We start from the raw sequence: 25901 nt of genomic DNA on the forward strand, positions 1-25901 counted from the left end.
GACACACATATACATATATGTGTGCATGTGCGTGTGTGTATGTTTAAGAAGTAAAACAGTAATAAAAAAAAAGCAGGCGAATAAAATAAATGGCGTGAATGAAAACCACATTTTTCTGAAGCAAATTCACGTGAAATATCACCGACTGTACATTGTTTTGTGGATATAGACATACATTTAACACACAACTTTAAAATAATTCCTTTGTATTTTGTTGTTTTTCTTTTTTTTTTATCATAATGAAATATTTGTTTCTTGAGTGATTCCAACCGGATAAAACATGACTTTGTTTTGTTATTTCCGTTTGTATATTTGAAAAAGTTTCAATGATAAAAATAATATGTCTGATAATCTGCGATTTTGTTGTTGTAGTTGTATTTATATCACATGATACGACTTGCTTATAGCTTTAAGAGAAAATAATAATAATAATAATAATAATAATAATAATAATAATAATAATAATAATAATAATAATAATAATAATAATAATAATAATAATAATAATAATAATAATAATAATAATAATAATAAAAACTAGAACAGCAACGGACCATGATAAAACGATGGCAAGAAAAGCCCCTACATGGTAAATACTGGGCTAAACTAAATGCGAAAGAAATAGACAGAGAAAAATCCCAGCAATGGCTGAGAAGCTCAGGACTCAAAGCAGAGACTGAAGGATTTTTAATTGCTGCACAAGACCAAAGCCTCCCCACCAGAAATTACCAAAAACACATAATGAAAAGAAATATAACAAGTAACTGTAGAATATGTGGAGATCGACAAGAAACAATAAATCATATTATCTCTGGCTGCCCAGTCCTGGCTAAGAAGGAATATATTCACAGACACGACAGAGCTGGGACCTATATACACTGGAAGCTATGCCAACATTATGGAATAGCAACAGAAAAAAGATGGTATAAACACACGCCAGAAAAGGTCACAGAAAACGAGAAAGCAACCATACTCTGGGATATGCCAATACACACAGATAGAGAAATTAAGGCAAATAGACCAGATATAGTTGTCAAAGATCATGAAGGAAAAAAATGCCTTCTAATTGATGTTTCAATACCAGCAGATGACAACGTTTCTCTAAAAGAAATGGAAAAACTTTCAAAATACAAAGACCTGGAAATAGAGATAACTCGAATGTGGAATCTAAAAACAGAAACAATTCCTATCATAGTAGGTGCCTTAGGTATAATAAAAAAATATTCAGACAAATACATAACAAAAACACCAGGACTTACAAATATATATAACATACAGAAAATTGCACTACTGGGTACTGCACACATTCTACGCAAAACACTTTCAATACAGTAAACATAAGAGCACCACAGCAAACCACAGCACATACCCAAGGCGCACAGAGCTGCGCTCGGTAGTGAAGTGAAAGCACGTTATAAAAATAAAACTACTGAATAATAATAATAATAATAATAATAATAATAATAATAATAATAATAATAATAATAATAATAATAATAATAATAATAATAATAATAATAATAATAATAATAAACTGAAATAAAAGAAAAAGTAATGTATCTTTGTCAAAGTAAAAATATAAATATCGCTGGTTCTTATCGAAATATCTTGTCACGTATCCATTGAAACAAAATGTCTGTCACGTTTTTGATATCACATAAAAGAAAACTATGTCAAAGAAGTAAGAAAATGTATCATTGTACGCGTTGTGTCCTTTCCAGGGAATGTTGTGATCCCAAGTTGCCAATCTATAGCTTCATACCTGTCATGATGGAGCCTATAAAAGGACGGACGATTACCTGCCAGGATGGGCAGACGTTTACCTGCTTTGGTTTCCGGTTACAGGCACGTCTCAAAAGCCCTTACCTTCGAGTTCCCTCCAACTGCGCAGCGCCTTGGTCAAGTACCGACTACTACAGTCCCAGAATGACCAATGTCTTGTGAGTGAATCTGATAGACAGAAACCGTGTGGATACACGCACATACATACATCACACGTGTGTGTGTGTGTGTGTGTGTGTGTGTGTGTTTGTGTGTGTGTGTGTGTGTGTGTGTGTGTGTGTGTGTGTGTGTGTATTAGAGGCATAGATAGAGGGAGAAGTGCAGTTAAAAAACTTTATCTCCATGCGTATTGAATGATATAATATTTAGATAAAACATTGACAATTCTCCTTGATACGAAATGATGTAAGGCAGGCGAAATGAATTAAGTGTATTTTAAAGCTAGCCTGGTTAATACAGGACTAGTTTCATGTTTAATGTACAAGCTAAATAAATCAATTTTAAAAAATTGACTTCATTCAACTTTAACACATTTAGTAACGTTAGAGGTATACAAATAAAGCTTCTAGTTTATTATGCCGGCAACCGTCTAATGATACTGATTAGTAAGTCAGTTTTTTTTTGGGGGGGGGGGGCTTGCATCATGGTTATGCCGATATAATGTAGGAAAAATATAATAATAACAATAAGTCTAGAATTTATAAATATGTAATACATCTCTACGCGTGTTTCCACAAATCACATGATTTTAACATCCGATAATGCAGTAATGTCTGATGAAATGAATCAATGATGATGATCAACCGGATGCCCACGGATAATACGGACATCAATGTACTCATTCCAAGGATACTGACTCTGATGTTAAAATCATCTTATTTGTGGAAACGCGCGTAGCGATGTATGAAATGCTTATTAATTCCATCCTAGAATTCTTGTTATTACACACACACACACACACACACACACACACACACACACACACACACACACACACACACACACACACACACATACATACATACATACATACATATGTATATATATATATATATATATATATATATATATATTCTTTTTCTGGCTTGATATATATTCTAAATCTGCTATACTGTTTACATATACCTATTGTTGCCAACCGACTTCACCAGAAATAAACTAGAGGGGATCTTATCACATATAACCAGCTTTGCGAAATAACTGATGCCCTCACGTATTGCGATGCAGCTTCGTATTCGAGTTGCGCAGTCTTTCACTAATGCTCTGTGAGAGTGTGTGCGTGTGTTTGTGTGTGTCATCGTGTGTATGTGAACGTGTGTGTGTGTGTGTGTGTGTGTGTGTGTGTGTGTGTGTGTGTGTGAACGTGTGTCAGTGTGAGATTGTGTGTGTGCGTGTGTGTGTGTGTGTATTGCATGTTGTGTGTGTGAATTTGAATTTATTTCGCAAGTATTTTGATCTGAAACTGTGTTGAAGCCAATATTATTTAATTTGAGAAGAGGTTTTTATTAATAAACTCTATAAACTCACTCGCCGGTAGTTGCTTGTTTATATTTCACCTCATTTTGTTTTTTCGTTTTCAAAACAGTTAACGTTTCTTTATCCTCACCCAATTTTTTCTTTTTTCGTCACACAAATCAGTAGCTTTCTCGAATGGTATACATCCCTCCCTTTCTTTTAAATTCTTGGTTTTCCAGTTTATACTAAGAATAACTGGCAAGGTTATAGAAAATTGCATTCAGTGGATCTACAGCTCGTCTCGTATTCAAAGCTTAAAACTGAAATATTCTTTTATCACATTCAAAGAAAAAATCACCAGAACAAATATGAACAATCTCTATCAATGGTGCTCTTTTACTATTATATAACGGTTTCATTTTGTCTTCCATGATATATTCATTTATTTATTTATAGCCAGACAAAAGTATTACAAAAGCAGGGAATATTTTTTGCTTGAGATCTTCCGTTTGATCTCCTATCTCAACTGTACTTATTTGAACCCCCAGATAATTATCCTCTTACAGCTATCCTATTACACATTGTCTACCGAAGAATACTGCTGTGAATAACAACCAGTTTAATCATGACCATCAATATGGTAGCTGCATCTTGTTTGTAGAGTGAAACATGTACTGGAAACTCCAGTCATGGAGCTTGCGCCAGCAACACAGGTTTAAAACTTGTTTACATTGTGTTGTAACTATCTGATAAATATATCAATGAAGATAAGCAGAGATATGCGAGAGAAATAAATTTGTTTGTTTCTAGTTATTTGAATGTTCATCGCGGTAGAATTATTTTTATTTATTTATTTATTGTATGGTAAATGGTGAATCACGGCGTCATTGATCTCATGTCTCCGATAGCCAAATTATTGGTTCAGTATCATAATGAGGAGCAAATATCTCAATGATTTGCGCTCATGCCAATGTTTATATCAAAATTCGCTTGACGTTCCTACGGACCAATATATTCCTAATTCAGTGTTAATAATCCAGTGCAACACCTTTAATTAACCTGCGTTGATATTGTCTGTAGAACTCTCTAATCTTTACAAATATGACATAATCGATTCCTTAAGATTTAAGGCGTTCTCTCTTGAAAAACAAAATAAGAACCACAAGACTGCTTGAGATGTCAATATTTTTGCATCACATAACAAACGTTGCTGATATGTAGAGATATGGATTCGCTCTGTCATGATTTCTGAAATTGCCATGAGACGACAAACTTTGCAAAGGTCGAGCATTCAATTAAAATGATTCCAATATGTTACTGGTTGATAAGTTATCCAGCGTGGAATCAGGAAATGAAAAAATCTTCAAAAGAATTTGAACGTAAAGAGGTCTAAACCAAATACAATACGACAACCTGTCTGCAATTATTCCAATACTTCTAATTTACCGCACTTGAATTTTCAATATCAAAAAGACAAAACTGTCATTTTAATTATAATGGTAAACCCGACGAGCAAATTGGCCTAGTGGTAGCACTTTTGGCACGATTTTTCTTACCTTAGTCTTCCTGCGAGCTAAGTTCGAATACTGATGAGGTCGTCTTTGTCATTCCCAGATCGATAAGCTGATTACCAGCTTTGTTCTGGAACCAATTTTTTTCTCTTTGTTCGTTAGTTTCTACTCTCTCTCTTTCTCTTTCTCTCTCTCACACACATACACACAGAAAGAAATCGATCGTGGTCAGATTTGATAATAGCTGGGCTCCACCAGGTAGGTCAAATATCACCCAAAACGCATTTTATGTCAAAACGGCACCTCGATGACTCCATCAGGAGTTGACGATCCAAGGCAAAGCCAGTTAAACACAATATATTATTCCAAAAGCAGAGCAAACACAATATCCTACGCCATTTCGCAAAGTGCGTTAACAAACTTCAATACAAGCAAAATGGCTCCCCAGGAGTGAAACGTTATCACTGGGCGATTAGCTGTCATTTTATATTCCTCACATTATTTCGCTATTCATCTAAATCTATACGTTGCAAAGGCTTTGAAAACAACATATTAAGTTGGTTCATTCGAGTATATTAATAGGCATAACAATGTAACTACGAACATCATTTTTTTCCAAAATATGAGCAGTGAAGAGAAAGCATAAATACACCTTGAGGAATATTGGGAAATTACAATATTCCAAGTAAATATAAAAATTAAATACAATGTTAAGCAAATTTTATGTCAGCAGATGTCATGTAGCATTGAGACAATTTTTTGGTTATTCCACAGCAATTATAGATTTCATTTAAATAATGGAATTTTGGAAAAGGTACATTTCCTTTTCCATTTCAACGGGAATTCGGTTTGCTGCACACAGTTCGGTAATATCTAATTCTAAAAGCCTTTCTGGAAATTTAAAATATGGTACTGTGACTCAACATATATTCCTTGCTTTAATTTTTCGTTTCGTATACTGGTATCATGTGATCTCCCTTTTTTTTCGTTTTATCTCATTTACGTTCAAATTCATACATACATACAAACATACATACATACATGCATACATACATAAATGTACGTATATTTTTTTCTTTCATGCCTTTCACCCTAAAGGCTGTGAGCGTCATGGGACATCGGCAGTGTTAGCACTTTTACAATAGCCATTCTTTTGTGAAAGGCGTTTGGTGAATGAGGGAGATGGATATATATATATATATATATATATATGTGTGTGTGTGTGTGTGTGTGTGTGTGTGTGTGTGTGTGTGTGTGTGTGTGTGTGTGTGTGTGTGTGTGTATACATTTAAATTTCAGCTAATATTTCGTCCTAGTAGTTTTATGCCCAGCCGCTAGATTATGGAGGCACAAACGTCGGTTGTCAAGCGGGATACGGAGTACGAACACACGCACTTGCGTGCGAGTACACACACACACACACACACACACACACACACACACACGTATATGACGGACCTCTTTCAGTTTCAGTCTACGAAATCCACACATAAGGTTTTGGTCGGACCGAGGCTATTGTATAAGACACTTACCCAAGACCCACGCAGTAGGACTGAACTCAGAACCATGTGATTCAGAAGGAAACCTCTTACCACACTCTCTCTCTCTATATATATATATGTATATATATATTCAACTATCTGTTTCGCATTCGTATATAAACAGCTTAGATCTTAATCATAAAAAAATACGAAACCATTATTCAATACTGATTTACTTAGTTGTAAGATAGAAATTTAAATGTAATAAACTGCTTTAAAAGGAATTTAAAGTGCCTACGTGATAACTGTAAACCTACTTTTGGGCTACCCTGTATATATATATTTCCTTCGTCTTAGTCTCATAATTTTTAAATCCCAATGTGATATACATGTCTAGCTATGTATTTCAGTTTCTCAGTCTTCGCTCTCTCTCCTCCTACATAACCGTGGGTATGTATGTACGTACAGAAAAGATTTAGCTGTCTGTGGATATGTATGTACGTACAGAAAAGATTTAACTGTCAGAGGAAATTCTAAAATGTAAAAATATTTCTTCTATGCTTTTTATGAGCAGTGAAAGAGAGAGGACACTACTGATTGACTGCTCCTCCGCATAGGGATCGAACTCGATCTCCTTCTATAGAATAACTATTTACTATTTAAGGCAGAATGGAATTAAGTTGTTATCGTCATGGATAATTTAATCTACATAGCTTTGCTTTTAACGCATCATAAACTATATACATATATTGTGTGGCCAACATACCGTGAATCGGAAAGACACATATATTTACATATTAGGAAACCTTAGCTTTTTTATGAATGTAGATTCAACACACACACACACACACACACAACACAACAAAAATAAGACTGACAAAAATCACATCTTTAATCGGTGATTACACCCAATGTCTACGTAATGGGACTGAACTCGGAACAATGTGATTGAGAAACAAATTCCTTACCACACTACACATTCACATATATATAAATATCTTTCGTCGTAGTCTATTTGAGAATTCCTTACATGTGAGGAATTAGCCAAGGGTGTCTGTAAGAAACTTCAAAATATCTAACAATCAGGTATTTCGAAGTTGATAATGCTTGACCTCTTGAGGACTTGTGTAGACCTGCTTCTTCTCCATGAAGTCGAAAGTTCGATCGTGAAGATGGAGATTCAAACTTGCACTGATGACACATACACTATGCTTCTCATTTGGGTCAAAATATCAAAGAGGGCAAAATTCCACCAATCTTTTACTTTTACTTGTTTCAGTCGTTAGACTGCGGCCATGCTGGTGCACCGCCTTGTAGAATTTTAGCTGAATGAATCGAACCCAGTACATTTTTTTCTTCTTTTGAGCCTGGTACTTATTGTATCGGTTCTTTTGCCGAACCGGTAGGTTACGGGAACATGAAAACACACTAACACAGGTTGTCAAGCGGTGGTGGAGAAAAAACACTGCCGCAAAAACACACGTAGAACCTTGGGGGAAGTGGTTAGTCGATTATATTGACCATAGTGGTCATCTCGTACATATTTCATTGCTGTCGAAAGATTAAAAGGTAAAGTCCTGGACGGGGTTTGAACTCAGGGTTTTAAGCTGGAAGATATTTCGCGGAGTAATTTGCCTGGTGCGTTAACGATTCTGCAGTCTCACCACCTTTACTAAAATTAATTATATCATAATCCAGTAAGAAGCTTTATGTACACATCGATAAAGAATTCAACTGATGACGACAGGAGATCAAACTGATCGGAAGGCAGTGTCCATATATTTACTGTAAATAAGCACTGTCTTTGTAGACATTTACAAGTCGAATGTTGAATATATTTGTATTTCTGTATTGGGTTACTCCTAAAATGTTCGATTCATAAAACTAATTGATCATATTATAAGATAACTATGACATCTAGTTCATTGAATGTATGTATTGTTGATTAGGCAATAATGAAATAGAAAAGCAGAAGATCAATCGCAGTTTATTGATCTCCTCGATTTGCTTTTCATTTGAAATGGCGATTATCCGTAAGATTTATCAATTCATATATAATTGTATGCACTACTTTATTCGACGATTTTACAATCCATGACCACTGTATTCGGCGCTCTACTGATTTGACCAGTTCATCATCACTTTGTCCGGCGCTCTACCGATTTTAGCACTTCATTACCTCTTCGTTTGACGCTCTACCGATTTTGTCAATTCATCACCACTTTGTTCGGCGCTCTACCGACTCTGCCTGTCAGCCGTTTGCAATAATACGGATTACTTATATTGGCGCTCAGTCGTAAAATTTCTTGGGAAAAGTTATGAACCATTCGCCATCGTTTCACAGTAAGTGATTCTTATTAACTTTATTGACCCTAGACAAGCATAAAGCTAATCACACCCCGATAAGATTTGAGTTTAGTGTGTAGCAGTATAAATATAAATATCGATTTCAAATTTTGGCACAAGACCAGCAATTTTGGGGCAGGCTTAATCGATTATATCGATCTCAGTGATCAACTAGTACTTATCTTATCGACCTTCAAAGGTGAAAGGCAAAGTCGACCTCACCGGAATTTGAAGCCAGACATAAAGGCAGACAAAATGCCGCTAAGTATTTCCCCCTCATTATTCTCACAAGGCTCAATTTCAAGAGAGAGGGATGATCGATTACGGACCCGGATTTTCCAGGGCCGCCGAGAGCGCACCGGACGCTGCCCGAGGCAAACAATCATTGACATGTGCAGACACTTCAAACTTCATTTCCGCAAATAGATCTAATATTTCTCGCCGCTTCCATCGCTGAAGAGACCTTTCTGAATTTATACAGTATGCTGTATCTGATATGGGCCTGACTTAACCTCATTTTAAATGGGTAAAATTGATTCATATTTAACCACAATGGTATAAAATAATATTCAAAGAAAGAATACAAAAGCATATATAAGCGACAGAGGCAGTATTAGTATCGAGAGGTAATATCCCTTCTTAAAGCCTTGTGAGTGGATTTGGTAGACGGAAACTGAAAGAAGCCCATCGTATATATGTGTGAGTGTGTGTGTGTGTCTGTGGTTGTCGCCACCACCGTCGCTTGACAACCGATGTTGGTGTGTTTACGTACCCGTAACTTAACGATTCGGCAAAAGAAACCGATAGAATAAGTACTAGGCTTACAAAGAATAAGTCCTGGGGTCGGTTAGTTCAAAACTAAAGGCGGTGCTCCTGCATGGCTGCAGTAAAATGTCTGAAACAAATAAAAGAATTTTAAAAAATAACCGTAGGTATTGAAATTGAAAGAGAAAAAATACCCTCAAAGTGATCGTGTCAAAAATACGACAGGGCTTTGTTTCCGATCAATACTTTGCAACACAGATTGACGCTCGACCTTTTCCGTTCGACTTCGCCACTCACACAGAAATAATACAGATCAGAAGAAAACAAATATATGCAAAAAGAAAATGTAAGCATAAGAAATGGAAGGAGGGGGTGGGGGCGAAGAAGTGTTAAATCGTAAAATTTTAATTCATTGGCATGTATTAGTTTGAAATTGCCCTCCTGGGAGTCTGGCTAACAACTTGTTAATGCGGCGTTATTAATAAGGTATAATTTAAAAAATAATATCATTTAATAATTGCTTTTCAGTCGGATTTTGCTTTAGTGAAATTTTAATGTGATTTGGCAAAAAAATAAATGTACAAAAGTTATTGTAAAATGTATAATTTAATAAATTCAAGCAAAATTGGCCATAAACCATTGAATAAAATGACATCAGCTAAACTGATGCGCTCCATTAGAAAGACAAATATGTGTAAAACCGTTGTGGTGAGGATGAGAGGTGAGATTCCTTCACATCGGGTATCGATTGCAGATTGAGCAAAATTCACTATACTAGTACTATTGGTGGAAACGACATGAATACACAACTTGCATTTAACCTAGAGAATAATCCGTATACATTATTTACATTGGAAGGATATGTGTCCTTATCTTGTTTTATTGTTACCACAACGTTTCGGCTGATTTACTCTCCAGCCTTCCTCAGGTGTCCTGGAAGAATTTTCAACCCAACGCTGGGTATTTTTTGCTGATATTATTATTATTTATTTATTTATTCAGTCATTTGACTGCGGCCATGCTGGAGCACCGCCTTTACTCGAGCAAATCGACCCCTGGACTTATTCTTTGTAAACCTAGTACTTATTCTATCGGTCTCTTTTGCCGAACCGCTAAGTTACGGGGACGTAAACACACCAGCATCGTTTGTCAAGTGGTGTTGGGGGACAAACACAGACACACAAACCTATACACACACACACACACACACACACACACACATATATATATATATATATATATAAATATATATATATATATATATATATGCATATATACGACGGGCTTCTTTCAGTTTCCGTCTACCAAATCCACTCACAAGGCTTTGGTCGGCTCGAGGCTATAGTAGAAGACACTTGCCCAAGGTGCCACGCAATGGGACTGAACCCGGAACCATGTGGTTGGTAGGCAAGCTACTTACCACACAGCCACTCCTGCGCCTACGTTACAGTGTCAGAAAACGTCCTGCGGTATCTTTTCTAGCTCTTTACATTCAGAGGTCAACTTGGCAGGATTTGAACACAGAACCGAAAGAGCTAGACTAAATACCGTTCAGCAATATGGTTGACGCACAAACGATTATGGCAGCTCACTGCTTTAATCATGAGATTAAAAATTGCGATTAAATTCCACCAAATGCTGTGACTTCTGAGGAACATACTACAATATGCGGACTGGAAGAATACTAAACGAAAATGATATTATTAGAGAGAAATTTGGAAATTCGATGAAAAGATCCATGTGAAGAAGCTATTTAAATTGTATCACCCAACAGCATCTAAATTCCTAAAAATATAGATGTTTCAAACTGAATTATCATATTCCTGTATTACTGCCAGGAAATATCACAGCATGTGTTGAAAGCATTGGTGACACAGAACAGGATATCGATGGATTATCCAGTAGAATTTCTACATAAAAGCATGTGATGACATTTCAGATTCTGTCAGTAAGGTCACCACATGTGTCCAAATAAAAGGTTCTTATCGTTATTATGGTATCTGGCAAGGCACCGAGCAGTCAGAATTATTAGTGCGCCGGGGAAAATGCTTACCTGCATTTCGTCTGTTATTACGTTCTGAGTTAAAATTCCTTCAGGTCGACTTTGCTTTTCATCCCTTCGAGGTCGATAAAATAAGTACCAGTTGAACACAGATGTCTATATAGTCAACTTATCCACTCTGCGAACTTAATGGACTTGTGCCAAAATTTGAAACCGTTATTATTGTATCTAGCATGGCGTCGGACAAAATACTTAGCGACATTTTTTCCGGCTCTTTACACTTTGAGTTCAACTACCGCCGAGGTCGGCATGGTATTTGGTTGTATAGTAAGAGCATTTTACAAACTGACTAAGCGCTTAGCGGCATTTAGTACGCGTTTATATCCTGTGTTCAAATTCTGCCGAGGCAGAATTTGCCTTTCATCCTTTCCAAGCCGATAAAATGAGTACCTACTAAGCACTGGGGCCAATGTAATGACTTATCCCCACCCCGAAGTTGCTGGCCTTGTGCCAAAATTTGGAACTATTATTATTTTAAATGTGAAGGTGCGTTGCCTAGTGGATAAGCTGTTGCACTCACGATCGCTAGATCGTTGGTTCGATTCCCAAACCGGGGAACACGCTGTGTTCTTGAGCAAAACACTTCATTTCACGTTGCTCCAGTCTCCAGTTTCGATTAGTGGTGGAATTGCGACCTGTTTGTCTAGCCAGCAGGGTGGCGTGATTCGAAGGCTAAAATAATGCAAAAGCACATTGTGACCAGCGATGTGTTACAGCATCTGATAGTCTGTCGAAGTATGTGTGGGCAAAAAATAAATATATGTATGCATGCATGTATGGATGGATGCATTTATGTACGTATGTATGTGTTTGTGCATTCATGCTTGTGTATATAACTCTCAAAGGCGCTTCTTTTCTCTTTCAGTTCGCCACATTCTTTACCTTCACCTGGGAGTTTGGAGAATTTCTGTGCAAAGCGGTGTATTATCTTCAGAACGTATCTGCGATTTGTTCGGTGACCACCTTAACAGTCATGAGCGTCGAGAGGTATGTATATGTGTGTGAGTGTATGTATGTGTGTGCGCGCGCTTATGTAGTCTGTTGGTGTATTTCAACTGTAAACGTAAACTCTGTAATGTCCATTTTACCCAGAAGATCTTCCACCCAGGATACTCAAAATGCAAACTTATATAGCGACCTACACTTTTCTCTGCAAAATAGGGATAGTTTATCCTGTTCAGGCTATATTATTAGCATTATTCTGCGATTGAGGATTTAAAATCACTTCTTTAACTTTCTAAAAAGAGACAACTCAACGCTTCTAAAAGCAAACTTCGTTTGTTTATTTACGTTTGTCGTAATTTGAATTTATATTATTATATATGTCGTGTATTTTAAATTGGGTGTGAAGTGAAACAATTGTAGACAATGTTAAATAATTAATAAATTAATTTATATCCTTTGAGTCTCTCCAGTTTCAAACTTATTATTTATATATATATATATATATGTATATATATATATGTATATATATATATATATATATATATATATATATATATATATGTGTGTGTGTGTGTGTGTGTGTGTGTGTGTGTGTGTGTGTGTGTGTGTGTATATATATATATGTATATATATATATATATATATATATATATAGATAGATAGATAGATAGATACACACATATATACATATACACACATATATATATACATATATACATGCACGCATATATACACACATACGTACATACAGACATACATACATTCGTATATACATACATACATACATACATACATACATACAAGCATACATACATACATACATACATACAAGCATACATACATACATACATACATACATACATACATACATACATACATACATACGTCAGTTATTTCTGCGCTGCAACTTATATCAGAATTTTTTCGCTGGACTTTCTTTTGTCTCTCTCTCTCTCTCTTTCTTTCTCTCTCTCTCTCTCTCTCTCTCTCTCTCTCTCTCTCCTTATCTTTCTCTCTCTCTCTTCTTTCTCTCTCTCTCTCTCTTCTTTCTCTCTCCCCTTCCTCTTTACCTCTATTTTTCTCAATAGATAGATAGATAGATATTTTCTGGCCATAGACAGCAGCAGTAGTATAGAATAGCCTACTATATATCTCGATGCACGAAACAATGAGATGGTCAAATGTGATTTTAACCATAGTTCTGTTCGACCGAGGCTTTTATAGATCTTTAGACCAATAACAATGATAATAAATGGAGACGATTTTTACCTAAAACATTTATTTGTTATATATCTGGTCGTTCATTTTCTGAACTTAAATCCTCTGATTCTCGACTTCGCACGTATATAAAGGTTTTATTTCGTATCTACTCAAGATAAATATCTTATACAGTGAATTCTTTGGTCACAATAGCGAACTCTATAATCTGCCATCTATAAGTCGTTACCTATTTACAACCAAACGTTATTGGTTGTATTAGCTAGAGTTAACCCTTTAGCGACCAGATTACTCTGTCAAATATAATGCCTATTTATTCACTCTGTCTTGGATTTATGGTGAATTATCTTGCAGCTTCGAGATTTCGATAATGTGATTGTTTACTTCGAGCATTATATTGTAGGTTAGGTGTGAGAGGCTGGATCTAGCTACCTTGAACATATATGCAAGATGAATATTTTGGCCTGTTGGCACTGGTTTATATGCATAGGTCAGCTGATTCGTTTGAATGTCTTGTCAAATATAATAATCTATCGCCTAGTGATAATATTAACCTTGATATCTTGCTAAAACGCACAGATAAGTTAACAAACAATAGAGAATGCACCACGAGTTGGTCTGAAGTACATGAAACTGAAACCAAATCTTCAGACTACTTTACCTCTAATAAGAAAAGGTTGCATTTGATAATGTAAGCTTGCATACTTCCTTAGAAAAGCAGAATAGTTACAACTGAGAAATAATTTCAATACAATTCTCCTACTTCAAGATATGTTGTTTGGCACTCCGTCGTTTACGACGTCGAGAGTTCCAGTTGATCCGATCAACGGAACAGCCTGCTCGTGAAATTAACGTGCAAGTGGCTGAGCACTCCACACACACGTGTACCCTTAACGTAGTTCTCGGGGATATTCAGCGTGACACAGTGTGACAAGGCTGACCCTTTGAATTACAGGCACAACAGAAACAGGAAGTAAGAGTGAGAGAAAGTTGTAGTGGAAGAGTACAGCAGGGTTCGCCACCATCCCCTGCCGGAGCCTCGTGGAGCTTTAGGTGTTTTCGCTCAATAAGCACACACAACGCCCGGTCTGGAAATCGAAACCGCGATCCTATGACCGCGAGTCCGCTGCCCTAACCACTGGGCCATTGCGCCTTCACACTTCAAGATATAGCAGGGAATAAACGACAACACCAAAACAGCCATAACGTTTTGAATCATCGCCATTTTCACGGTAATAACAAATGGAAAAGTAGAAGAAAGTGTAAGATGAAGCAGAAGAAATGACAGGGTGAGAAATATATATTTAAGTATGTTAGCTTAAATTTTATTCCAAGATCAAATAGTGTTATTGATTAAATTTATCAAATGAATATCAAGCGCAAAGAAAATTAATTAATCTTATTGGAACAAATTTGCAAATGTCGCCTACTGTAAGGCATAATTAATCTACTTAGGCATTCGGGTCATCTGTTTAGACATTCGGTCTCTCCTTCGCCTTCAGGTGACATGACGACGATATATATTATATGCATATAAATATATAAATATACATGTGTGAACGCATATATATATATACATAAATATATATATATGTATGTGTGTATGTATGTATTAATATTTATATGTATAGATATATACATATATATGCATATATATATATATATATATATATATATATATATATATATATATATATATATATATATATATATATATATTAATATATATAAAGATACATAGATAGGTAGACAGGCAGTCAGACAGATAGACAGATTCTAGGACGTGTGTATTTGTGTGTACGTTTGTGTATGTTCTAGACAATCTCTTTGCTTGACTCCGAAGTATTGGTGGAGGAATGGCCGAAGTATTGGTGGAGGGAGGGCCGAAGTACTGGTGGAGGGAGGGCCGAAGCATGGGTCAGTTGATTCGTTTGAGATCATTGCGAATGGCTTGTCAAATATAATTAACCATCGCCTAGCGATAATAATAACCTTGATATCTTGCTAGAACGCACAGGTATGATACGATGTACTTCCTTTCATATGGGCAATGGTTAAAAATTTCCCTTCTGCTGTTGAGGTAGATGCCTGGGTGCTAGAAGCTCTTGAATATTATTCTTTTCTCAGTCAGCATAACCTGCACTTCATGCATATATCATATTAATATTTGAACATTACAGTATTATAGATCCATTTTGATTTTACCAATCAGTTTCGCACACGATTTAGAAGAGAACCAAAACACACCATTCATTGTAAGGGTTGGAATGGAAAGTGTAATTTCAAAGGATGATCGAACCGATTAATTTAGACTTGGCAATTGGTCGATATATCACGCACTTCTCCGGCAACGAAAAACTATCAGTTATAGTTTCTATATGCACCATACACTCTCTTTGCTGGTGTTTTCTTAAAACAGCTTTGTCCTTGGTATTTAAAGTAAAGGTTAAAATATCTTGGTGTGATCGAACACGTCTTGAATTCCACCACCATGTGTGTTTACGTGATAGAAAACAGCACAATAGGTGCAAACGTAGCTGTGTGGTAAGAAATTCGCTTCCCAACTACATGGCTCTCTGTGTTCAGTCCCACAGCGTGGCACCTCGCGCAAGTGTCTTCTACTATAGCCTCGGGCCGATTAAACTTTTGAGTGGATTTGGTAGACGGAAACTGAAAGAAGCTCGTCGTATATATACGTATGTATGTATATATCTGTATGTGTCTTCGTGTCCACCATGGTTGTCCACCACTACCGCTTGGCAATCGATGTTGGTGTGTTTACGTCCCCGTAACTTAGCGTTTCGGAAAAAAAAAAGACCGATAGAATAAGCACCAAGCTTAACAAAAAAGAGTACAGGGCTCGATTCATTCGACTAAAAATTCTCCAGGGTGGTGCCCCAGCACGGTCATAGTCTAACGATGATAATATTCATTGACAGCCAAACACATTCAGCCTGTAACGCTTTTGGTTGTAAAATATGTTTCCTTTCTGCTCAACATCATGTCAACAGGACTTGGCTTGCATTATATCCAACTATAAGCCAGGGTGTTTATGACTTTAACTGTTATTTTACAACGTTTGGCTACGTAGAACGATTATTCTATTGATTTTTCCTTTCATTTGTTCCTTATTTATATCAAGCCTTTGTTTTCGTGTTCTTTTAAGTAAAAGCTGTTCTACTTGATAAGAAAGCCTAATATATCTATCACCGTTAATGGAATTTTCTTTCTTCTAATCCTAAAAGTATTGGTTGGTTTTGTTTGATAATGTTTAAGTTATTGTGCTGTTGTAGGTTGTTTTTTTTCATATATTTAATCTTTTTATTTTTTGGTGGGGAGGCACGTATCGTTTCAGTCCTTCATATTCTTCTTCTGATTTCTTTAGCATTTTTCTTCTTGAGGATTCTGTTCCAATATGTATAGCATTTTTTCTTAATACAGTAAAAATATCTTTGTGCGTGTTAGTGAAATTTTGTTTAAACTGGTGATCATAGAGACATACCTACACACGTGTATCTATCTATCTATCTATCTATCTATCTATCTATCTATCTATCTATCTATCTATCTATCTATCTATCTATCTATATATATATATATATATATATATATATATATATATATATATATATATATATATATATATATATATATATATATATATATATACGTATATACATATACATCCATAAATATACACATAGAGACACGACAGGAGTAAATAGACACACTTAAAATCGTTAAAATTTATTTAAATCTGAAATTATACATTCAAATTATTTATTAATTGTTATAATTTGAATATTTAAATATTTAGTAGGCAATACAAGGACCCTATTAGGCATGTTAATGCTCAGATGACGAATATTTTCTTCATGAATTTCTAAGCAAGTTTCGAGCGATTATAATCCTCGTCAGTATATATGTATACAGTTATGTAGCTTGATTACGTACATATATATATATATATATATATATATATATATATATATATATATATATATATATATATTCTTTCTGTTGAAGAGCGTAGCTCGAAACGTCAAAGACTTTCCGTATTCCCGAGCGTCATACTAATATATACTTTTGTTATTTACACCACCTGTCCTCGTCTGTTGTTATTTTTTGTATATTCTCCCACATATAATACACGCTCACGTGGTCGCACCAGCTAATCCTGTCTCCTCTCATCACACACTACCAACTTTTGGATTCTACCTTCTTTCCTTCTGGATCTGGACTATTTGATTCTGAACTTTATACCCTCCGGCTGCACCTCTCCTACCCACGGATTTACACTGGACCCATCTTCTGATTGGAAATCGCTTCAATATACCACGACGTCTAAAAAACTTTTGAACTTTTCAGATTATTATGATTGACCGTTGACTGAACACTATTCAATTTTTTTTCTCCGTGTTTTTCTCCTTGTCTCCGTATTCTTTCTGTTGAAGAGCGTAGCTCGAAACGTCAAAGACTTTCCGTATTCCCGAGCGTCATACTAATATATACTTTTGTTATTTACACCACCTGTCCTCGTCTGTTGTTATTTTTTGTATATTCTCCCATATATATATATATATATTGATAATAATATTTTGTAAACTTAAACCTGATAAGCGATCACCATCCATTGATTAAGGAAAACAGTCTAATATTGGGCATATGTAAACATATATATCTGCATGTATGTATATGTATTTATATATATATATATATATAAATGCTTCTATACACACACACACACACACACACACATATATATATACCTACATATATACATGTGTATATATATATATATATATATATATATATATATATATATATATATATATATATATATATATATATATATATATATATATATATATGCGTACATATATATGTATATTTATACATACATATATGTGTGTATGTGTGTGTGAGTCTGTTTGGCAAAAAAGATGACCATCCCGAAATACAATAATATATATATATTAATAATAATATTGTATAAGCTTAAAGCTTGTAAGCGATCAATGTGCATTGACTAAGGAAAATAGTCTAATATTGGACATATGTGGACATATATATATATATATATATATATATATATATATATATATATATGTGTGTGTGTATGTTTGTATGTGTGTATATATATATATGTATATATTATTATTTTATTATTACTTATATTGTTATATATGTATATATAATCTCCGCGTTTGCGTCTGTGCATGGTTGTGTATAACTTTACATGTACGTATTTACGCGCATGCGTGTGCGCATATTTATCTTCAATATATTATTATTATTATTATTATTATTATTATTATTATTATTATTATTATTATTACTATTATTATTATTATCATTATCTATATCGCGATGATTTTTCTATAGATTAACACATCGTTGCTTTTAGTCTTCCATAATTTGATTCATTATTCGTCAACAACAAAGGCAAGAAGTCTCGCTACGTTATTCGTGTCGATGGTTTTTCACTAAGAAATATGGCCGTGTACTTAAGATAATTCATTTTACTGCTTGCTACTTTTTATATCAATGTTCTCATTGATGCTGCTGTTGTGATGATCGTTGTTGGGGTGATGGTGGTGATGGTGGTGGCGGTAGTTATGGCTGTTGTTCTTTGTTTTTTTTCTCTGTGGTTGTTATTGTTGATGTCATTGTTCTTGTTGTTGTAAGTGTTTGTTATTATTTTTTTTTTTAGTCTCTTATTATTTTACTTGTTTCAGTCATTCGACTGGGGCCAAGCTGGGGCACCGCCTTGAAGACTTTTAGTCGAACAATTCAATTCCAGTTCATTTTTTTTTTCCAAGCCTGATACTTACTCTATCACCCACCCCCTTTTTTGCCGAATCGCTAAGTCACGGGACGTAAACAAACCAACAAGCCTGTCACTTACTCTATCACACCCCTTTTTGCCGAAGCGCTAAGTTACGGGACGTAAACAAACCAACACCGGTTGTCAAGTGGTATTGTGGGACAAACACAAACACAAAGATACTCATGTGATCTTTTTCCGTTGTTTGTAGTTGTGGCTTTTGTTGTAGTTCTTATTTTTGTTATTATTGTTCTTGTTATTGTGATTTTTGCTTTTGTTGTTGTTGCTGTTGCAGTTGTCATTGTTGTTACCATTGTTTTGTTGTTTTTTTCTTATGTAGTTCAGTGCCAATTTTTTAAATCTATATACCGGATTGTTCCAGAGGAAATAGTCGAGTTCAAACCCTTCGCAAAGACTCCATGACCGACGATAACCGTTTTTAGTATTTTTCCCTTTCTCTCTTAACATTTTGCAAGAATAAGAGGTGTACCAGAAGAGAAATATAAAGGCTGAGAAGGAGAGACATATTGGTATGAGTACGCTTGAATAAAAATATAATAAGGATAGAATCTATCGGGCTTTTTTTTAATCTTTATAAACGTAGGGTACCTGGGATGGTATTGTGATAGATACAACGTTATTTGAAAGGACATGATGACCATTTATAGAATGCATTAGATAATCTTTTCTACTCTAAGTACAAGGCCCAGAATTTTGGGGAGGGGGCAGTCGATTTGATCGACCTCAGTACGCAACTGGTACTTAATTTATCGACCCCGAAAGGATGAAAGGCAATGTCGACCTCGGCGGAATTTGCACTCAGAACGTAAAGACAGATGAAATACCGCTAGAATTTCGCCCGGTGTGCTAACGTTTTCGTATATATGTATATATGTGTATATATATATGTATGTGTGTATAAGTTTGTGTGTCTGTGTTTGTCCCCCTAACATTGCTTGAAAACCGATGGTGGTGTGTTTACGTCCCCGTAACTTAGCGGTTCGGCAAAAGAGACCGATAGAATAAGTACTTGGCTTACAAAGAATAAGTCCTGGGGTCGATTTGCTCGACTACGGGCGGTGCTCCAGCATGGCTGCAGTCAAATGACTGAAACAAGTAAAAGAGTGAAAAAGTAAAAAATAATAATAATTGATTTTTCGTTCTTTTTTTATAGTAATTCATACTTGACTAAAAATGTTTTTATTACTTCACACTTTACTAAATATTTGTGATTAGTATTTCATACTTTAGTATCCGTGGTGTGATGATGCCTTTATTTGTTTCTCTTTTAAGGTATTACGCAATCATTTACCCTATAAAAGCTAAATATGTCTGCACTGTAAGTCGAGCCAAAAAAGCGATTCTCTTTATTTGGATTTTATCATTTTTTTTGGCTTCACCAATAATCATTGGCCGGGTAAGTAAAATATTTTCTTATCTAATGCATTTCCTGCTTTAAGCCCTCAGCTAAGCCTAGGGTGCAATTAGCTAAATGCACTTTATTTCAAGCATTCGACCGCGTCGAAGAACCTGAGGATGATACTGTCCCTTCCTCCCGCCAATTACGGAGCTTCTGTCCCAATGGTCACAAGTGCTTCCCCCTTGCTTTAAATGGTCCCTGCTTTATTCTACACATTTTATCTTTTATTGTCTGATTTTGAAGTTTGTTGCTTATTTAAAAAAAAAATTGAACTTATTTTCTGTAAAGCATTTTAATAACACTGACCAAACAACAAAATTACTGACTTAGGAGCTATTTAGAATTAGTACCTGTTGTAGGTGATGATGTGGACGTTATTGATGATGCTGGTGATGCTGGTGGAGGTGGTGAACTGATGGTGGTAGTATTTCTTGAATTTCAGTCAGATATAAATTGTAATGCATTGGCCCTTGTATAAAACGTATATGAATACAATATGTATTTTTCATCGGCTTAACAGAAGGCTCATTCAAAGACTACTATTATATTAGAGCTATCAGTCAACGTCATGTTGAATAAATTACTACATCATCAAAGCACACTTTTCCAAAAGAATAATTGGTGCAGTCAACCGATATTCTATCATCTGTCTCGGACATAGCCACGCCATTCAATAATACCTTGAGACACTGCAGTTTATATTTAAATGAGAAATATCATATCATAATCCACCCCACACAAATGTTGAACAGAAAGACAGAGCTAATGCAGACTTGCAGAGTAAGATAATTATATTTTCTCTCTCTCTCTTTCTCTATCGATCGATCTATCTATCGCTCTCTTTCGCTCTCTCTCTCTCTCTCTCTCTCTCTCTCTCTCTCTCTCTCTCTCTCTCTCTCTCTCTCTCTCTCTCTCTCTCTCTCTCTCTCCTGAATAATAATCAAGCAAAACAGTGCCAGGGTTAGACGCGTCGTGTCCCAGCGCCATGTTGACCATTGTTTCAACGATATACGAATAAAATCCAGTTGAAGTTCACTGCGTCCTAACAGATTTATGTGTGCATGTGTGTATGTATGTGTGTGCCTCTGTGTGTGTGTGTTTGTGTGTGTATGAGTGTAATTACAATTCATGGAATTATACATTAGCTTCGGTGTTCTGCATACGCCTCATTAATTATTAATCTTCTGTGTTTTCACGAGCTAGATATGGACGACGGTTGCCCTTAAACTTTGACAGGGCTTCCGAGACTGGCAGGAAGAAAAGGAGTATTTATTAGTCCCTTTCATTCATTTGTTTTCTTCGTGTGTAGGCGGTCAATGTCTGCACGTGAATGAGGGGCACCATGCATTGTTTTTTTTGTTTTGTTTTGTTTTTTATCTTACTGACGAAATCTTTCAGTTCATCATTTGTCCACTTCAGAATTCCAGCGCCATACCTAACTACTGCGACAGTGTGCGAGTTTATTGCCGAAATTATGTTTCTAGCATTCAGATTTGAATCCAATATTCTTCTCAATCCCCGCAAATACTCTATCGTTGTCTCGTCTTGCATATCATCATGCTTAATTCCACCTGCCTCGAGTATTCCCAGATACTATTTTTATCTGGATTCAGGTTCAATTTCGTACATGTACCTTCAGTTCTGACAAACTTTTCCTCGCGTCATCACCATCACAGCACGTTTTGAAAGTCCAAACTCCATGTTGATATCATTTGAGAAATTCTGCATAGACGGGATTAGACAAACCAGTCTAGTCCAGTTAATTGTCCCAAGGCTCAACATCCTCCCCAAGCCCACAAAAGGCAACAGTGGCAGCAGCAACAGCAGCAGCAGACAAACTAACAGACTGAAGTCTGCCAATCCTTTTCGGGCAACAACTCCAAAACCAGCAATGATAGCAGCAGCAACAGAGCCACCGTGACTATTCTTAAATACACAAATCATATTTGAGAACCAATGATTATATTTTACCAATAAATTCAACAATATCTCTCTTTTATTTTTTCTTTCATTTTCTTATTTTAGAAAGATATCTTGTAATCGCTTATCTTCCTTCGGCGCTAATCTTATTTACGTTTTCAAACGTATTTTTAGACTAACAGTAAAGAATAGAAGAAAATGTTTAATAAAAAAAAAAAAAAGAAACTCTATTTCGTTGCAAATCATACCGAGGCAAAAAAAATACCCGATTGATTTTCAACATTAATTTCTCAACTTAAATTTGGCAGAAACCTCCTTCATAAATCATAAATCATAAATCATAAAGTATCAAAGGTTGATTAGTTTTACTAACTTTACGTGGTTGCAGTCTGAAAAAAAAAGTTACAGTGTGTGTGTGTGTGTGTGTGTGTGTGTGTGTGTGTGTGTGTGTGTGTATGTGCGCGCATGCGTGTGTATTAGTTTGTTACTTTGATTAGTTGGCTGTTGTTGCAGATTTAATTCTCGACAGTATAAAATTGATGTCAAGCAGCATAGTGTATGTGTATGTGCGTATATATGTGTATATATATGTATATATGTATATATATATATATATATATATATATATATATATATATATATATATATATATATATATATATATATATATATATATATATATACACATATATATATATGTATATATATATATATACATATGTATATATATATATATATATATATATATATATATATATACACACACATATATATATATATATATATATATACATATACACACAGACATGTGTGGCTGTGTGATATGCCTGTTTTCCAATCACATGGTTCCGGGTTCACTCCCATTTCGTGACATCTATTATAGCCTCAAGATCAAGAAGTATTCTTAAAAGAGAAAAGAAGCATGGTGATTCCTTGCCCAAGTGACTTTATCTTATCGCCCATCACTTGCTATGCGCTCATAAATTAGTTTGATAAATGAGCTCTCATTGGCTGTATGCAAATGAGTTCATAACTGGGGTCCGGAACTCTCGTGGGAAAAGAAATTTCGCGAACCGGCCGAATGAATTTGCCCAAGCGCGTGTGTATGTGAGAATGGTGTGTATAAGTGTGTATGTATGGATGGGGGTATTACGTAAGTATGCGTATGTGGGGGCGAGCTGAAAAGTATGTGGACCTGTATGCGTGTATGTGTGTAAGTGATCCAGTGCGCACATTATGTGGAGTGATATGCGCTACATGTACTGGTGTGTATGTGTGTGTGCGTATGAACGAGTGTACGTATGCGTGCGGTTAACATGCAGGTAGGTAGGTAGGTAGGTAGGTAGGTAGGTAGGTACATATTTTTTGCTTTTCCCGTTGTTGATGCCATCACTTAAACCTAGATCAGTTTGACTGGACAGGATTTTGATCAAAAACATTCCTTCCGGAATCATCTTGCACTTCTTTCCTGCATTGTGTTATTAAGGGCTATATTAACCAATATATCTGTCCTGCTTTGAAGACAGGAGAGTGACTTCATTCGAGGGAGATTTGGCTGCCTTTCCTAGCAAAACGCACTCGTTTCCGAAATGTAAATATAACAGGTCTCTTGAAATTGCTTTTGAAGAAAGTTTTTCTTTGAAATATTTTACCAATATTCCTTTCGTTCAACTGTACTGATGCATTATATATCTCTTTCAAATACATCCGCCTCATGGCGATCTATAGTATTGTGAAAACATAGCGCTTCCTCGAAATCTGATGCATTTTGAGCTCTATTATTCGTAATATCCGTGATGTCATTGCAAAATTGATGAAGTCAAATATTGATTTATGTCTTAATAACAAAAAATAAACTAGATTTTCTTAATTTCATTTTATTTTTGAAATGCTATTTGATATGATATTTTTATGCATTTTAAAAGAACCTCGTGAAAAATGATACTCGGAAATGGAATTATGAAGTACTGCACAAAACATATTTGAAAAAGAAATTGAGAGAGAAATTGTGAGTCAACAACATAAGATAAAGAACAGTTTTCTTATGCGGGCCTTCATCTTGATAAGTTTTTCTTAAAACTACAAAACAAATACGCTAACATCTTAAAAACAGGACATGTTGGACGAATTTTAAAATGTTAGCACTTTGAGGTGTGAATCTTACACAGACTGGATAGAATAGGCTGGATACATCAGCTAACAAACGCCGCAGTACAAAAGCTGAAAGCCTATATATAACTATTGTCGAGAATCAAATTCACAAAGCTTATCATATTTCGGGTATAAGGTGGAACCACGAATCGTTACCCAAGACCATCCTCACAGAAAGTATGGAGAGGTAGTGAGAAAGCGGATGACAAAGACGTTTGTGGACTGAATAAGTCAAAGAATCGGACTGGAAATGAAACCATGTCTGATTGCACGCATGAAGTACATGCAATGGGGCATCCAATCCGACGCCAGTCCTGGATGATACTAATCAAGCACCCACTAATAAGAATTAATCTCTACATGGGCGCTCACACACTACCTTCTTGAGAAAGCGAAGAAAAGTTATCCAAAAGGCGGCGAGCTGGCAGAAACGTTAGCACGCCGGGAGAAATGCCTAGCGGTATTTCGTCTGCTGTTACGTTCTGAGTTCAATTTTCCGCCGAGGTCGACTTTGCCTTTCATCCTTCAGGGGTCGATTAAATAAGTACCACTTACGCATTGGGGTCGATATAATCGATTTAATCCGTTTGTCTGTCTTTGTTTGTCCCCTCTGTGTGTAGCCCTTTGTGGGCAATAAAGAAATAAGAAATTATCCAACGGGAACCTTTTCGGCAAAAAGGAAGGGGAAAGGTGTGTTGGCTGTGCTGAATGCTTTTGATTATAGATGTACTCAATCAAGGCTGGCCTGGAGCGACATAACAATACCAGCAATAGCAGTTCTGCTTACGACAGATTATATTCTATTCTATTCAGGAATAGTTTAAATTACGTTGATATATTTTTAATCGCCCAGCATGTAGTTTCTGATTTTTTTCTTCTTCTTAGTACTGGTTACGTAATTACATTCAACAAATAATAAATGATTGAGAAAAAAAAACCCTCTTTATTTGAAAGATAATTTGTCGTTCAATGACAGACAATAGTCGATTCTTCAATATGGTAAATTACCACAATATTT

The 25901-nt window shown here is 35.6% G+C and overlaps 1 protein-coding gene across 1 annotated transcript in view; it reads left to right on the top strand.

Annotated features, from left to right (window-relative positions):
- LOC106867239 (QRFP-like peptide receptor) overlaps nucleotides 1-25901 on the top strand; it is a 70777-nt gene that overhangs the window by 35680 nt on the left and 9196 nt on the right. Inside the window, exons 2-3 of the mRNA XM_014912051.3 lie at nucleotides 12268-12389; nucleotides 20686-20809. Coding sequence (XP_014767537.1) covers nucleotides 12268-12389; nucleotides 20686-20809 — 246 coding nt within the window. The remainder of the gene's footprint in view (nucleotides 1-12267; nucleotides 12390-20685; nucleotides 20810-25901) is intronic.

This window comes from Octopus bimaculoides, chromosome 19 (genome assembly GCF_046866305.1).
Source record: "Octopus bimaculoides isolate indiv1 chromosome 19, ASM4686630v1, whole genome shotgun sequence".
Classification (NCBI taxonomy): Eukaryota; Metazoa; Mollusca; class Cephalopoda; order Octopoda; family Octopodidae; genus Octopus; species Octopus bimaculoides.